General features: G+C 37.2%; 1 protein-coding gene across 4 annotated transcripts in view; it reads left to right on the top strand.

Moving 5' to 3' along the window:
• Positions 1 to 17693, top strand: part of RYR2 (ryanodine receptor 2) — a 434719-nt gene that overhangs the window by 193636 nt on the left and 223390 nt on the right. For all 4 annotated transcript variants that reach the window (XM_055811085.1, XM_055811083.1, XM_055811084.1 and 1 more), the window contains exons 9-11: positions 7456 to 7530; positions 11128 to 11284; positions 17084 to 17248. In XM_055811085.1, the coding sequence (XP_055667060.1) occupies positions 7456 to 7530; positions 11128 to 11284; positions 17084 to 17248 (397 nt within the window). The remainder of the gene's footprint in view (positions 1 to 7455; positions 7531 to 11127; positions 11285 to 17083; positions 17249 to 17693) is intronic.

Below are 17693 nucleotides of genomic sequence, written 5' to 3'. Positions count from 1 at the left end.
CATGTGATCCTTAAATTGTGCTACTGTGATCACTGGAAGGTAGGGTGGAATCATCGTATTTGTGGATGAGGGACTTGGGTATAGAGAGGTGAGATGTAATTGCACAGTGAGCAGTGGAAAAAAAAGCAACATTCAGGGCCAGCTTTTGGTACTGGCAAAGCAGGTGTTTGCCCAAGGTGAAAGACTGGTTAAGAGGATGATCATGTTGCCTTCCTCCAAGAACTGAGATCCAGAAAGTTCCTTTGGGCAGTAATGGATAGCCATAGTGTTGGGTCTTGCATGCAAAGCCCAGTCCGTACTGTCTTCTGGCCATGGCCCCTCAGTTCTGGGGGGAGGGGGCTGCAGACTGCTAGAGCAGTGGCTCATCCCTTGCCCCCTCCCTCCTGCAGGCAGTGGTACCCCGTTGTCTCAGTGGTACGCACCTCCTGCCCTGGCACCAGCAGATGCAGGCGTAGGATGGGGTTAGAGCACGGAGGCAAAGTGGCTGGGCTACCTGTTGCCAAGGCTGCTGTGTCTTGGTGCATTTAAATTCCCAGTGAAGATGGTATCTGGGAGAACTGGTCTGCTGCTGCTACCTAGCTGAATTTGGTAAAAATTGCTGAGAAATCGTGAGTTGTCTCTGATAATGCTACCTGTTATGTAGAGGTGCTTAGCTCTTGATGTAACACCAGTGAGGCATTATTCAAAGGTTACATCTCTGAACTACAGTTTAAGACTGCTTTGACTATTTGTGTATTGGGAGACTCAGAGAACTGATTTAATCAACAGTTTATTGCAGTAGTAACTCAAGAAAAATAGTAAAATAGGATTTTATTGCCTGAACTATTCCCCCCCCCCCAAAAAAAAAAAAAAATCAATCTAGCTGGAATCAGAAACCTTAAAACAAGTTTTAATAATTGTAGTGGCCTGTTCACCACACAAGAGTCTCTAGGCTGGGGAGCTCCTATCCACTCAGAAATTTATTTTTCCTTGGGAAGAAGCTGTAAGTAGATTCTCCCTGAAGTTGCTAGACTTAGTTTGCTTTGCAATTAAAAAACACATTCCAGTTGGAAGCAGTGCAAATAGAGATGGTTGTGGTAGCATGTTGGTTTATTTGATATTATGCTAGAAAAAAATAGGGTTGTTTGTTTGGTTTTTTTTGTTTAAAACTACCACAAGCGGAGTGGCCGTGATCCTGGTAGTTTTCACTCACTCTGACCCAAATGAATAACAAAAAAGGAACAGGCAAAAGATTAAGTATGTGCAGCTTCACTGGATTGAATATAATTTACTGCACATGCTAGTTAGGTACGTTGCTGATTTAAGGAAGTATTTAAAGCCTTGTGCACAGAATCCTTAAATTGTGTTTTTATTGGGTAAAATGCCTTATCTATAGCAAACTGGACCTAAATTTGCAGCGTTGTTTCTGTAGCTCTTCAATTCAAATTTCAGAAGCATTTCCAGATAGATTAAAAAATAAATATAGGTAGAGATATACAAAAGAAGGCATTAGCGTAATCAGTTCGGTGTTCTGGTGGTTACTTAGATTCTATTTAACTTCAAAGCCAGGGGAAACTTCTACAGCAGCACAGTAGCTGTATTTATCTCAACAACTCTTCCTCCGCTCTCTGCCCACATGGTTTGTGGCCTGGTTCCCATCATGTGAGCTGACAGAAGTGGTATAGTGTTGAGTCTTCACTTGTGAATTTATAATATCGAAAGAATTAATAAAATGAATAAATTTATTCTAATTATGGTGGAAGCTGGTATTTAGAGCAGGTATACATTGAAGTGCTTCTGTGAAATTGTTTACCATTGTTTCAGTCTTTTAATTACAAAAAAATGCAAGAAATGTTCATAATAAATTGAGGTTGTGCAGCAAAGATTTAAAAAGTATTGTAAGAAACATGCTGATTTTTCCCCCATCACAGTTTCATTGGTTCACTGCCCCCCTTTTTTTACTGTTCAGTTAAGAGGAATTATTTTACATTTTTGATGTTGTTGTATTATGTGTGTCATTTTTATTTTCCTGTAAAAGTGTCAGCTAGTTATTAATACAGTACTTTATTAATACATTTAATTAATTAATACATTAATACATATTAATACAGTACAGCATAACTGTAGATGTTTTAATTGCTTTGCAGGGGTTTTATTGCGGTTTTAGGTTTTGGTGGGTTTTTTTTTTTTGTTTTGTTTTGGAAGTCCCCAATAAGTAGTGGCAGATAGCAGTGAAAATATGTAATCAAAATTATTTGGGGTTTTTTTGGGGGCTGTGGTGCTTGCTCTTTATTGTACCACTGTCATTAATATGCTTTTAGAAGTCCAAGAGTAGGACTGTGAGTATTCATAGTTCCCAGTGTAGAAGGGGGCCATGAATGTTCCTATTGCCACTAATTTGCATTTTGATTTGCAATACAATATTTTTAAGTGGTGGCTGTGGTGCAGTTTGGACCCTTCAGAAATATATTGTAACAGAAAGAAATTTCCTGTGAGAGAGAGCAAAGTGCTCCCGGCTTTTGTGAAGTGTCACCTGAGGTGGCACAGACTCCAGTTTCACAAACGATCCAGTCAGAATAGGCCTTCATGAGGGAATGTCTATGTGGAGCTTAATTTTGTCATTCAGCACTTCTGTCATTCCTGCCTTTGAGAGTTTCTTTGGGTTAAACGTATTACATTAAGGCTTTTGTATATTATACTGAATGTTTTGTGTTAGGCTCAGAAATGTATAGACAGGGTTTTAAAGTGTTGAAAGTCAAAATCAATGTGACTTAGCCAGTCTCAGCTCCTTTTCACTTTCCTTTCCATACTGTTCTCGTTCAACAGTTAAAATGCACTCTTTCATATGGCATTATGAACTCGTGAGGTCTGTTGTATCCCAGAAAAGCTGGGATCTGGCACCTGTGAAGAATTATTTATGACTGAAATGTGAACTCAGCAAGTTTTCACCCACCATTGGTCAATAACCTTTCCCCCATGCCCAAAACAACACACAAGCCTTGAATAGAAATGGTTGTGCTTTGTTTTTATAAATTAATCTGGAAAAAATCCATTGAGCTCTTCAGTGGCTGATCTTTCAAATTAAATCTGTTGTTGGAGGGAGCGGAACAATTTCTGTAACTTGAACTTTGACATCTTATTTGGATCTGTTCATTTGCATATAATCCAGATGCGATATTGTTATTTTATTTATGCCATATTTATGGCACCCCGATTCACTCCATGTTACTGAGTTGTACTCCATTATTTCATTGCTATGGAACTTGGGATTTACAGGTTCTTGAACCAATACTACTTCAGCAATATTGAATCATTGTCATTTAATGTAATTTATTTTAGCCTCAGTTGATACCCTTTTGTAGTCAGTGGAATTTGCTGAAATGATTGCCCTCTCCCTGCTGGACAATACTTCAATACGAATATGAAGCCAGTAATGATTCTCCAGGGGTTCTGATATGTGCTAGTCTATTTTCTACCTGTGTAATTAATTCTTTATTGCAATTGGAGGTGAGAGATTCAAACACCAAGCTTTCTTTTGGATGTTTACCATCTCTGTGCCTCTACATCACCTCTGGGGAGGCTGGAGGAGGGTGCCGGGGTAAGCAGGTGGGAGCAGCACCGGTCAGTGCCCGGTGGGTGGGGATGGGGGGGTGGGGGTGGGTGTGCTGTCTGTGGTCTGTGGTGCTGCAAGTGCAGCCCCAGCACCGTGAGACCAGTGAGATGGCAGGTTCCAGCTCTAGTGACTGTTTATATTAAGGGGAATTAAATAGATTAATGACGTAGTCAGGAGAAGGATGATGTTTTAAATGTAACTTCCAGGCACAGGTCAGGCAAACAAAGACTTCGTCACACCAGCTAATTAACTAGATTAAGGTTTATAGTAAAGAACTGAAAATTCTCAAAGGCTCTGAATTCTTTATAGATATTTTCATTCAAAAGGAAAGTGGTTAATAGCCTTATTCCGTAAGTGTAGAATATGCAAATAAAATGCTTTGGAAAGAATAGGGGAAAAAAAAGTCAAGATTTAGGGTTATGGATATGGCTTAGAAGGTATAAGGTATCTTGAGCTTTCCATGGGAAGGGTAACACTCATTGTAGCTCTTGTCCTCCCTTTTTCTGCTGTTATTTGTACTTCCCTCATGCATTTACATTCCTCATAATTTCATAACAAGGTTTTTTAATGTGCACACACTGTTTGGCAAGTATTGTGCATGTTCATTGTACCTCGCAACTCAAATTTTTTTTTTCCATCTTATCAATGTAAGCCTGCAGTAACCCTTTGATACTCAGAGAATTTTTGTGGTTTATTCACAATGTCATTAAAAGCAATGTTTTATTTGACCTAGTAATACCAGTCTTTGACATGGCTTACCAGTCTTAGTTTCAGGAAGGATTAAAATGTTATGAATCATACTTCCTTTTCAACACTGAACTGTTGTCAAGAGTATATAAAAAGAAATGAGGTACATCCTATCAAATAATGTTTTTATATAGAGCAAGTACTAAGGAAGTTGGTTGGAGCAATCGCAGAACAGTTTACTTCTTTTATTTTATTGAAATGAATTGAAAATGAACTTTGGATTTCTTAGACAGTTAAAGACATATTTTATTAGACAATAAAAACTTATGAGATGATCAGGGTTATGAATGTATTCAGCTGCTTTGGGGCAATGGCTAGTATGCATGCTGTTACGGTAAAGGCAGAGTGACTTTTCCTTCAACGAAGAAGAGATCTTTTATTCAAAGCCACCTTTTCTTTACCATCTTCTCAGTAGAGAGGACAGTATCTAGCTAAAGACACAAGAGCTGGCACCGTATTCTAGTGCTTTGTGGCAACTTGTTTTTTTTGTAGCATGTGTCTTCTTTTTGGCCCATAAGAAGTATTGCTGCTGCATGCTCAAACCCAGTCTCTGGGCTTCCCCTTGTGCTTTCCTGTAGGGATCCCTGATCCCTAGCCCTCCAGTCCCCAGCTCCTTCTCAGTCCCCCTCCAGATTGCTGTCCTTTATTCTTTTGCTGAGGCTTTGCTGCTACTGCCTTTTTGACTGTTGTGCCTAAAGTGCTATCACTGTCTTTCTGCCTTCCCCCCCTCTGTTGCTACTGTACCCGTTCATTCATATGGAAGAGACATTCCTAGGATGCTTTTTATTTCTTCTGGGAAACAAATCACATGTTTATATTTAGAATTTCTTCTCTTCTATCTCTTCTCCATTTTCTCATCTTACATGGCCATTCCCAGACATAACTCCCCTTTGGGAGAACAGCGAAAGGAAATAATGGATGGACAGTCACATAAAAGAACACTACTTTACCCATGAGAAGCCATTCTTTTAAGTTCACAATGGGCACTTTTTTAGATGTTTAAAATTACACTGACACAACTGCTATGTGTAATCTAAAGCTAGTTTCAAAAGAGTACTCAGACTGAGAAACTGGTGACAGCTTCCAGGTTTCCACTGTGAAAAGGAACTTCATTCCTGAAAAGTAATAAGGTACCAATTTAAAAATGAAATATTCTGATTAATTTAAGCCTTTGCTTTTACCCGATTTCTCATAAATTTAATGACTTTAAAACTGCTGCAAAAAATTGTTGAATTTTTTTATTCTGCGAGTGCAGGAATCCTGTGTGCATTTTGGTCAGTGAGGTTCATATTGAAATAAGCCAGGATATAATCCCAATGTTTTGACTTGAAAAAACAAACAAGCAAACAAACAAACCCAATGACAATGAAGATCAATTTCAATAAAAAATAAAATTGGCTTTGAATTTCATTCCTTTCTGTGAGAGAGATATGAGAGACTTTTACCTGTCAGCTGCTCCTAGCACCACAACCATTGCAGCAAATGACTAATACGTGGAGAAAATACTGGATATAAGGTCAAGGGGAGGATTTTGTACATGTTTATATATGCACTTTTAACTCCTTTTTAGTAGGTGGACAATGTGCCAGGGCTTCTATTTATGCATGGGTCACAAGTATTCAGTGTGAGTGGTTCTATAATTGTAGTGAGCAATATTTATTTTGTATTTGAACTCATTTTTCCCCCTTTAGTTTGTCTTCATTCTTTTGTGAAGTTTGGGAGTCTTTATTTCCTTATACTTTTTAGCATATTCCAAGATGAATTTTAGCATATCTGTAGTTTCATATTGTCAACAGTACTGAGGAATATATTCTAACTTACTATTTCTTTTGGTTTTGAACCATTTCCTTCAATGCCGGGTTTTCCTCTGTGTTAAGCATTCAGTCTGTCTGTATTACACCCACAGGAGGACCTTGGAAGCTAAAGCCTTGTAAGTACTATGCACCAGATTCCAAAGTTGTGGTCCTCCAAAAATTGCTTCTAATAAACAATGGGGAATGCCTACAAATTCAATATTAATATTCCCTAAAGTTATTTCTCTGGCTATTTTTGGCAGTGCCTGATGTCGGCTGAAGATCCCATTTACTCAATCCATAAGGTTTTCCAGGATCCATAAAACTAGGCCATTCTTTGGCATTGTTCCCTGACATGCTTGACCTGATAACCATAGCGACAGCACTACCTTGCATAAGGCACTTCTGTATTGATTTTTCCCAAAGGAAAGGCCTAGATTTTTAAATTCTGGCAGTGTTTTAGGGCAGAAATAAAGGTGCAGGTGAGAAGCAGTCCAGAGAATGACTCCCTAAGTCTAGAGTGGCAGTGCTAATACTCACCACATTACTCAGTGTTTATTTTGAAGAGAAGTCAGGTTATCTATTCAGGGCTCTTGATGACCATAAAGCTAAAACATTTTGTTGATCATATATAAATCACTTACCTGTGTATAGAATAATGGAGAAAAAAACACCCAACCTTTTCTTAGGCTTAATTGACTATTTTTTAGAAGCACTTAGGTTTATGGATATATGGAGGAACTAGTAGGGTCATTAAATAATAAAATTTGGAAATAGGAATCTGTTAACAGATGTGTGAAGACTGTATCAGTGTGTTTGTGAAACTTCAGGTGCTATGATAATAAAATACAGTGTCAAATAAGTGAATTTTCATAATTCAATATAGTAAGTTGTGTGGTTATTTTAATAGTATAAGCTCTGAGAAAACACTGCCTTTCTTGTGGGATGTATGCAGTGATCACAGATCTTTATCAGCATTTATTATTTATTGTTAGAATCTAGAAATATTTTTATCAGGCTATTGACTTTTATATTTTTTTTTCTCCCTGGATTCCCTATCCTTAAAACACAAGAAAGATATCTAAGCAAACACTGTATAAATCTCGTTGTTATGAATATCACAATAATGGATGCTAAAGACAATTAAAACAAAATAGGGTAACTAAGTCTGAAGGTATATTTGATAAGAGATGGGTTTGAATCTGACAGTTCCAATAATTATTTTCTCAGTCTTAAAATGAGAGATGTAGTTAAATGAACAAACAAATACGGTTTCTTCCAACAGAGCTGAGCATTTAGTCTGTGCCTTTGCTTGTTTTCCAGAACTGTCCATTATGAAGGTGGCGCTGTGTCAATTCATGCTCGTTCCCTTTGGCGACTAGAGACTCTAAGAGTTGCGTAAGTAAAATCTCTCTCACAAAAAGAAGTCTGTTTGCAGGGCACTTTTTGTATAATAAGAATGTTCCTATAAAAATCAGATTGATAGCTATAAACCCAGAGTGATAATACTAAAATAATCTTCAAAAAGTGCTCTATATCAGTTTCATGAAAAACTTAAGGTCTTCCTGTAGAGTGGATGTAACACACGTGCAGTGTATATGTATTTTGATTTTTTTTTTAAGTTGTTATAGCTGTCAGCGAATTTACAATTCACATCTTTAACAGATCTGTGACATAATCAGAACTGTTTTCCTTAAAAATAACAGTTCATGTGTGCCACCCCATAACTTGTTTAAGCCATTTGGAAGTCTTAAAGGCAAAAATTTACAGGAAAAAAAAATGCTACCTTGCATTGTTGGAAGTGTTGGAATGATGGTAAGAAATTCTTGCCTTGTTTGTTAAGGTAATTGCACTGTAAAATTGCACTTAAATTGTATTACAGTATGTGCTTGTGATAAAATTTGTAGTGACTAATAAATGATTGCTTTTTAGAGATTAAATCAGGGAAGCTTTGGGAGAGGTTATGTTCTAATGATGCTGTTTTCTGTGTGTGCATTTTATTTAATAGGATTATGTTAAATGTCATTGATAGGGCAGTGAGATTTTTGCTTTGGACTAAAATTGACCTCGAGGGTGCTTAAGTGACAAGAAGGAAACTGTGGAAGGATCTCTGCCTTTTTACTTTTCTGATTACGTGTACTTCCCTAATGAGCAGTGGTACTGAAGCAACATGTGGATTTGAGAAATTACAGGTTTCTGTTACAACTATCTCACTTTGGCCGTCATTGCATCCAAACTTTTCAAGTGTAAACATTTGAACATATATGACTGAGAAAAAGTGTGAGAACTATCAAAACGACTAAGCAAAGGGAGCGGCAGTCTTTCTTTTTAAGGAACATGACTTTCTTACCAGGAAAAAAAAAACCCCAAATAAAATCACAAGACTACCACTCTCTCCTACAAGTCTGTCACCTCCCTGTTTTCCTGCATGGTATGCTAATAGCTATATAAATTCATTGCTAAATTGCAGGCACATTACTGTTGATGCCAGTACTTCAATTTGTAACTTAAGTGTATCCATGCCTGAAGTCCTCCATCACTTCTAGTCCTTCCTAGAATGACTGCAGATATAAGGTTGATTCTGTTGATTTTATATAATTCTGGAGAAATCATTGTTTCTGAACTCTCCTTATTAGGGGAGAACTCATAGAAATTGGGCCAGTCTGCATGTGCAGACTGCCTCTTGGGATGCCCTGCCTTGGAATGCTAGATATTATTGCTTAGCATTGCATTCTTTCCCAAAAGGTGGCAGGGATCATATTCTCATGTTGCAGAAAATAACTTTTATTAGTCAGAAATGGCTTCACAAGATACTTTCTGCTCAAAAGGCTTTTCTTGTAAGTGCACATGATTTGCCCTTTTTCCTATCCTGCAGGTGTGAACTGGGGGCATGGCTCAATTGCCCTACATGTATTGTTTACTTTTTCTTATTGGTACAAGAGAAAATCAAGTCAGACTAGAGAAAAAGGCAGCTCCCCAGCATGGCCCATAATAGGAAAGGTGCAGAGCTGATGTGCTTTAGCAGATCCAGAAATATGATAGTGGAGATTTGTGACTGTCATGAGACTCAACCACTTCCCTGGGCAGGCTGTTCCAATGTTTGACAACCCGTTTGGTGAAGAAATTTTCCCTAATATCTAATCTAAACCTCCCCTGGCGCAACTTCAGGCCATTTCCTCTTGTCCTACCCTTGTTACTTGGGTGAAGAGACAACACCCATGTGCCCACAACCTCCTTTCAAGTAGTAGTAGAAAGAGATGAGGTCCCCCCTGAGCCCCCTCCTCTCCAGGCCAACCCCCCCAGGTCCCTCAGCCGCCCCTCACAAGGCTGGTGCCCCAGCCCCTGCCCCAGCCCCCTGCCCGGCTCTGGACACGCTCCAGCCCCTCCACGTCCCCCTGCAGTGAGGGGCCCAAAGCTGAACACAGGGGCCCAGGGGCGGCCTCAGCGGTGCCCAGCGCAGGGGGACGGGCACTGCCCTGGTCCTGCTGGCGACACTGTTTTGGATACAAATAGTTGGGGGTAAACCCCCTTCTTTCTTTTGGATTCTTTAAAAATGGTAACTAAAAAGATATAGAAGTTTAATTAGTGAAGTATAATAAATCCTGCTACAAAACAGCAGCCCGGTATTGCTATTGCATTTTAAAAACTCCTGCCTGCCACACTGGTTCTGCACACTTTGCATACAGTATAGCCAACTCTGAGAAGACACGCTTAAACAAATGGATATTTATATTGAATAGGTAAGTGCTTTGATTTGCTACATGTATGCGTCAGGGAAAATGAATATTATTTAAACCTGTTTAAGTGCTAACTTAAGGGATTTTCAGATTTGTACAAGAATATATGCAAAACATTTGCATAAAAACTTTTTACGTTTTTAAATGCTGTACCTGAAACTAAATGCAAGTAAGAAGATGCAGTAATACAAAATTCGGATATGGGTAATCAGGTTAAATTCGTAAGGATGTTTTGTATATTTCATTGATACTATGTGAACATTTGTTGATAATTTTAAGCTATTTCAAGCCACAGTAAATGTAGAGAATTACTAGTATTTGTGGAAGCACATCAGAACCTCAGCAATAAGTAGTAGCTCCATTATGATGGGCGTTTTGCAAACGTAAAATAAAGGTATGATTTCCTCTCCAAAAAGCAACATGCACATGCATCTAAAGCGTAAATTTTTGAAAATATAAGGCTGAAGAAAGTATTTTGAAGATCCAGGAAAACATCCTGGCTGTGCCAGTTTTCCAATCAAAGGAATATTTGAGAAGCCTTCTGAGAAGGCTTTGTGAAATGCATTGTCTTCAGTAACCCAAATACAAGTTTATCTTCAGGAGTTAATCAGGAAGCACAGAAGAGCTGACTTTTCAGTTTAAGGCAAGAAGTTAGAAACCAGCAACCTGTATTTCACCTTCGGGTGTTCTTGGGGAGCTTAGATAGAAAATCTTAGCCTTTCTTCCTTCATTTCCTCCTATAGAATATGAAGAATCTTGGCCAGCCTTTGTGTAGTAGTTTTTAAAATTTATTTTAAGATTATTTTTATTTATATTTGTTTATTTATTTAACTGATTTGGGGTTTTTTGCACACTGTTTAAAGTGTGCCTGGAGTGTGCTGAATGCTGAAAGGAGAGCGCTCTGGGAAAGTGAACAAACTCGGCTGCTGGGAGGTGAAATGGAGAGGGAACTGAAAGTTCTAAGCTCCTTGGGTGCAGCACAAGCCTCCTTTTCCGTAGGGATCTGTATCTTCCCTAGAGAGGAATTCAGTCTGAAGCAAGGCAGCCTGTGAAAATGACTGGGTCAAGATTATTTATTGGAATGGTTTTATTGGAGATAACCACAAAGAAGCCATTTTCTTGCTAATAATTTGACATTTAGAATTTTATCCTTTTACCAACTAGTTGGTGGTACAACTTACTTGAAAATATTTTTGCCAGTAGTTAAAAACTATGTTTTATTTTAAAAAACCAAATGTTTCCTTATGAACTTTCTTAGGTGGAGTGGCAGCCACATTAGATGGGGACAGCCATTCAGACTAAGGCATATAACAACAGGAAAATATTTAAGTCTCCTGGATGACAAGAGTCTTCTTCTTACAGACAAAGAGAAAGCAGATGTAAAATCTACGGCATTCTGTTTTCGGTCTTCCAAGGTATGGAATCAGTGCAGCATTAATATAACCAGTAGTAATTCTAATCTCTTTTGTAAGCAAGATTTAGGTATTTCCTATTGCATTAAAATATACGGTAATAGTAAACATAATTATTCAATAACTTCTTTTTAGCATTTACTTTATATATTATAAATTATTTTTCTCTTTGGGAAGATAAGAAATGAATATATACCTGAAAACAAGTATATCGACTTTTGCACTCTGGTAACGTAGAAATACTTCAATATTTTAGGACAATGCAGTGCAACTGTATTGGGGAATTCCTGTTGCAATTACTATAGATCTTAACAGTTATTCTCCATTGAAGCAAGGAGGATGAAATAATTAATTAATTGATTCTCAAGAATTATTATTCAGCAGGGGTTACTCCAAAAAGAATGGAACAATATACTGTGAGCTATTTTTACATGGATTATTTAGTAAAAAAAAATAATACTTGAAGGCAAGAATTGTTAGCAGCCCAGAGAGTATCTTTTGTTGATATGGAGAAGGTGCTTTGTCTGAATTTTCTAAATACCTTATACGCATGCGTTTTGGAGATTAGAAAATACTCTATTTGAAGTTTCTTCCTTTGTTTTCTTCAACTTGAACTTGGAAGTCTTATTTGGAAGTATTTTTGAGAATTTCTATTTTGAAGTAGTTTTGTCCTACAAGTTAACATTTATTGATTTAGTTATCATTCAGTGACCAAACCTATTCTGTGTTGAGCAGAGCAGAGATAAAAGTCTTTGAGGCATGTAGAAACATGTTATGGTAATTGATTCTTGAAGTAACATGAGAGTATCTTAGAAGGGGTCTATAAGCTAATCAGTAAATGACAGATACAATCTTACTGATATTCAAATACGGATTTTCAAAGAAATTGGAAGTTTGGAAGATTGTACTTAAAGTTAATTTTGTGGATATCAACATTCATTTTAGCTACAGACTTACTTGGAAGGAATTATGGAGATACCACAGGGGAGGAGTATGTGTTTTGCTCTTCATTGCTAAGGATGAGTCCAGTCTCCTGCTTAGGACTTCTTAAAGGAGTGTTGTGTTTCACTTTGTTAGGATACAGGCATTAAAAATTTTAAGATGACTTCTCTCTCTGGCAAAGAGCATTAAATAGATATTTCAAAATTATAGCAGCCCTAGAAAGGCTTCTGCAAATAAGGTAAGAAGCTTTAGAGGTCTTTTCCTCCAAGCATGTATGGACAAACCATCCAAAGTTTCACTCGTGATGTTGTGTGTAATTAGCCCAAAATAATTATTCCTGGATAAGTGGCAGCCCCTAATCTTCACTGTTGAATATAGATCATTAATAGCTGGGAGTATGCCAAGTTGCTAGGTCTTTCTTATAGCAATTTCATCCCTTTTTGCCACAGTCATAATTCTTCTTTCCACTACATGAAAAGTAGAGGAAGGAAGAATTATGAAGACCACACTTGTGCTATTAGATAAGCAAAGTCAGATATGGGGAAAGAATACCCTTATTTGCAGTGTTAAAGACTCAGTTCCCTCAGGTATGTGAGTAGATAATAATTTCCATTTCCAAATGAAAAGTAGCTTCAATGTTTGCAAGGAAAATACGGAAAGTCTCTCCTGTGTAAATCTGAAGGTTCAGATGCAAATGTAAATGCTCAACATTTATTGTTTTTAAGCTCATTATTTGCAGACACCTTTACTCATCATCTTAAACCCATTAGCTTGCCAGTGCTGCATTTTGAAAATAAACAGAAGAGAACAAGAAATTCAAGTTTTTTTATACAATGTCTTATATGAACCAGAATACTTTTTCAGATGTTCAAAGTAACACAGACACATACTTTTTTTTTTCCGAAAACACAATATCTTGATACAGAAATCAAACAGTTAGATCAGAATCTTCTTATCTGTTAAAATTCTTTAAATATCTCAGCAAAACAAAGAAATGTGAAAGGTTAAAAACATCACAAGCCAAACAGCACTCAGAAGAGATGGATATTCTGAAGAGCTAACAGTGTCTTCATTTTTGTCTGGGAATTGGGCTTTATGCTCTGGTTATTATGTATTACCCTAATACCTAGCATTAAATGAGAATTATATTAGCCTTTCCAACATCTGAAATTCAGAAAATTCTTTTTTTCTCTTTTGGAGTCTTGCTCTGCTCAGCACAGGATGTCCACAGGTATCTACAGTTTATTCTGCAAACATACGTCTCTTTTATAGACTTGAATTTGTAGTGATTTACGTTCTGTGGATTTTTTTCTCACATTTGCTAAATATTGGTTCTTTTTGATAAAAAGCATTAGCTTAATCTCACTTTTCCACTGAAATAAGGTAATTTTACTGACTTAGAAATATTTATACATTCTGTACAAAGTCTGCTTTTTCTGTCCAGTCTTTACCAGTGGACAGAAGTACATCCATTTTAATAACATTTTATGGCCTGTATTTTTATATCTTCACCTGTTTCTTTATAAAATTTCATAGGAAATATAATAATATAATCTTAAAAAGCAGTCACAAATTAACTTCTTCCAGTCAGTGAGATCTGCTAGAAGGTCAACCCTGAAAGTATGCCACAGAAGGTACGGGTCAGGTCAGATGAAAACAGATAAAATTGAAAGAGCAAGCTTTAATCATGAGCATCAATTTTGGAATGTTATAAGGAATGAAACAGAGACATTGCAGTGAAATAACACATATAAAGCAAGGCTTCAGAATAATTTTTTTCCACATTAATCTAAAACCATTGATAATTGTTTTGTCCATTTGGGCCACAGCAAATGTGGGAATATTTGCTTGTATTCTTGTATGCGTGGAATAAAAGCTGTTTATAAAGAGCACATCCTTCTGGATAGAATCTGGCACAATGTTCAATAAACTTGTTTGTTTCCAGTGCATTCTTGTAGCTTTGCATTACTGAGGTTGTTTACTGACTGTTGCAAAACCCAAAAATTTCTGCTTGTTCCAGTGTAATGAAGGAAGAGTTTTGGTCTTTTTTTTTTATTATTATTATTTTAGAAAAAGTTGATGGTCTGAGAATAGGCCTAGACTGCAAATAAAACTGAAGCTTTTCTTTGTAAATATCCTGTAGGAAGAATTAGCAGGTGGTTATGTAGTGGCAGGTTATGGTAAGGATGTAGTGGGCTGGAAACTTGCATCATGTAGTGCCTATACCAATATGCAATTATCAAATGGTGACATGGTGATTTCTGATGTTTTTGGGATCCTGATTTTCACTGTTGAACTATTTTACAGTAGATAGGATCGATTCATTACATGTTCTTTCTCCACTGCCTGCTGTTTACTGGCATGAATCCAGCATTCCATTCAAATCTTCCACTTTATAAACAATTTGTGGTTTTTCTTCGATCCCTAAAAAAGGCTCAGTGTCTCAAAGCTTCCAAATGAATGCTCTGCTGCCCCTACACCATCCCCTAGCTTCCATTTCCCTCCTATGTTTAATCTAACTCTTATGCTTTCCTGGCTGCTGTGTTTATTCTGCAAAAAAGAGCTCAATTGGATGTGATTAAATCCAGTCTGGGCTCTAAACCTACACACAGAGTTGTCACTGGACTTACATAGGTGAGGGCAGAGATCTTGTCTGGCAAATTATTGGTGCTGCAGTTTTTTACGCTAAGTAAATTTAACTTTAATTCTAATTTGAATGAAGATTTCAATATCAAACCCCTTCAATTTCTGTTACAGTCAGTGGTTTTTAAAGAAAGTACGGAATAGTATTTTAAATTAATAATCCCTCATGTTATTGACAGTGCTTTATGAGAAAATTTGTGAATTCATATATTCCTGTCTTAAGAATTAGTTGCTAGGAGGAAGAAAAGAAAATCTTACAATGTAGAAGCACAGTATGTTCACACAGGTTCACACTATCTTCTAGTTATGAAGATAATTCAGAAGACTGGAGCTTGAAATCAGGCTGTCATTTCTTCATGTGATGGCAGGACCTGATTTATTTTTTCCTGTAACATCGTTTGTGTGCAATGTCCTATTATAAGTAGCTTTTCAATTTCCAGCTATTACTACAACCACATTATTTGTGCTAGCTTTGAAAGAGTTGAATACAACATTTAGAGAAATGATATGAGCAAAATAATTAATTGATAAAAGAAGCACATAATAACTCGGTAATTGGCATCAGATGTATTTATAAATCAGTTATTACCATGTATCAGTGGACAAGATTTTAATAAGAATTTCAGCACTTAAGGAATCGGGCATTTACAAGATAGTGAAATTAACGTCTGTATCCAGAAACAGTTTACTAATTTGAATTTATCAATATATTATGTCTGGAAGTGTAACGTTATGAAAGGTATCAATTTCATCTCGGTAATTTTATTTTTTTACTTTTTATTTAAGTGCTTCAAAATGCATTTATAATTGTAGGACGAGAATCTAGTTACATGACATTTGCCTTTACTTAATAAATGCTTTTAAAAATCCTTTAATAAATTAGAGATTGTTTTCTGCTCATATAAAAACCCCAGTCTTTGTCATCTTTCACTGTGAAGCTGTCTCCCCAGATGGTCAAGGCACACGTGGATGGTGTAATCATTCTATTCTTTCCTGTGTGTAGTAGGACAGGACATGTAGAAGTTTTTGTCTCGTTATTCCTAACGTTACTCTGAGGAACTGAACGAAGTGACTTGTCCTCTATTGCTGATGAGTACGAGCAGAGAAGGTTGAAGCTGTGCTTGGTTAAGGGGATCACCTTGCACCCTGAATTCGCACAAGTGATTTTTTTGAGCAGTGGTGAAAATTAAGCTGCTTCTTACTGGGCACGTGTGAGCATCTATAGAAGCAGAATCCAGGGAGTTACTGCACCAGTCCCTGAGAAGTTTTGGGCATAATTACATTAACATCCTTCCTACAGTTAACGAGATACATACTGATCCTTTGAAACAAGTGTTTTTTCATACTTACCTTTGGATTTACCAGCTAGTGCAGCAGGTGAGGTATATCAGCTGGTCAAACCACATACTTTTGGAGAGGTTAAATGGATGATTTGCCGTGAACCAGGACATGTGGGCTGTTTGGCTTACAAATGGATGTCTTTGGGGAAGGCATTGGTTCTTAGAAGAGGTAGATATTGGGCAACACCTCAAATTACAGTTACAAATTAGAGTATTTGGATACTAAATTTCCTCTCCTGAAACAGCTGCTGTTTGTATAGGACACCAGCTGGACTGATAACATGGTCGTGCCCTTCTGCTTTTACAGCATGTCAACAGGCTGGTCACAAACATGCAGAAATGGATTTATTTATTTTTTTTTTCCCTCAGGAAATGCTAAGCCCATTGCTGGGCAGTGATAGGCAGTGGTAGGTTAAAGGCCATTTCTCCGTGACAGAAACTGTAGGGAGGTACTCATCTTTTCCAGGCTGGAAAAAACCCCAGAATCCCCATGAAAAAGTTTCTGGAGGTTAATGCCTGGTTCACGTAGGGAATTCAATGTATTTGGTGGTGTTTTGTCAGCTTTTATGTTTCAGTAATGACATGTACTGTCAGTTATGATCCTAGTTCTTTCCTAGGCAGGTGAGGTGAATACGCCTGGCTCTCCTACTGTAATGAGCTAGGGTTCTGTGTCAATGGGATCTCTTTCTCCATCTTTCCCTAAATGTTTAACTTGAAGGTGACATTTCTGCCATTTTTAAATAATTTCATTAAAGAATGACCTCAAGTATTTTTTTAGGTCCTGTTCTAGACAGTTGCCTAGTATTTAATATTTTATGCAAATATTAACATGTTGGTTATTGTTCTTGTATAACTTTTTTTTCTTGTTCTTCCTCAGGAAAAGTTAGACATAGGGACAAGAAAAGAGGTGGATGGAATGGGAGCACCTGAAATAAAATACGGGGATTCAATATGCTTCATACAACACGTAGATACAGGCTTATGGCTCACATACCAGTCTGCTGATGCAAAGTCTGTAAGAATGGGGTCTGTGCAGCGGAAGGTGAGTGTAAATGGGACGGCATTTCCTTCAGTCACAGTCTTATAGGGCAGGGTTGGGGAATGAAAGGAACTACAGGAGAGAGCTAATTTCAGGGTTTCATTTTAAGCATGTATTTATTTCGTTGTGAAAGGTTGCTTTTTATTAGTCACATATTGAAAAACCACGTGATGTACTGAATTCTTAAACTGAAAACTAAAGTGCATATTAGCCTGTAGACATTAACCCACAAATGTTGATAAATCAGGATATACTTGACGCCAAACTAAAATATTAGTAATAGCCTGTAGAATATGCTAAAAATCCTTTTTTCAGTGTGCTCTAGTTTGGATTGAGGAGGCTTTTAGTTCAAAGTCTTTTCTTTCCATGTTGTAAGCGTATTACCTTTTGGGCTGGAGTATTCAAGTCTTCAGTTCTGAGGGATTTCTTCTTTTATAGAACCACCATG

The sequence above is a fragment of the Falco peregrinus genome, chromosome 7 (assembly GCF_023634155.1).
Source record: "Falco peregrinus isolate bFalPer1 chromosome 7, bFalPer1.pri, whole genome shotgun sequence".
Lineage (NCBI taxonomy): Eukaryota > Metazoa > Chordata > Aves > Falconiformes > Falconidae > Falco > Falco peregrinus.
This window is presented reverse-complemented; position numbering and strand designations above follow the sequence as displayed.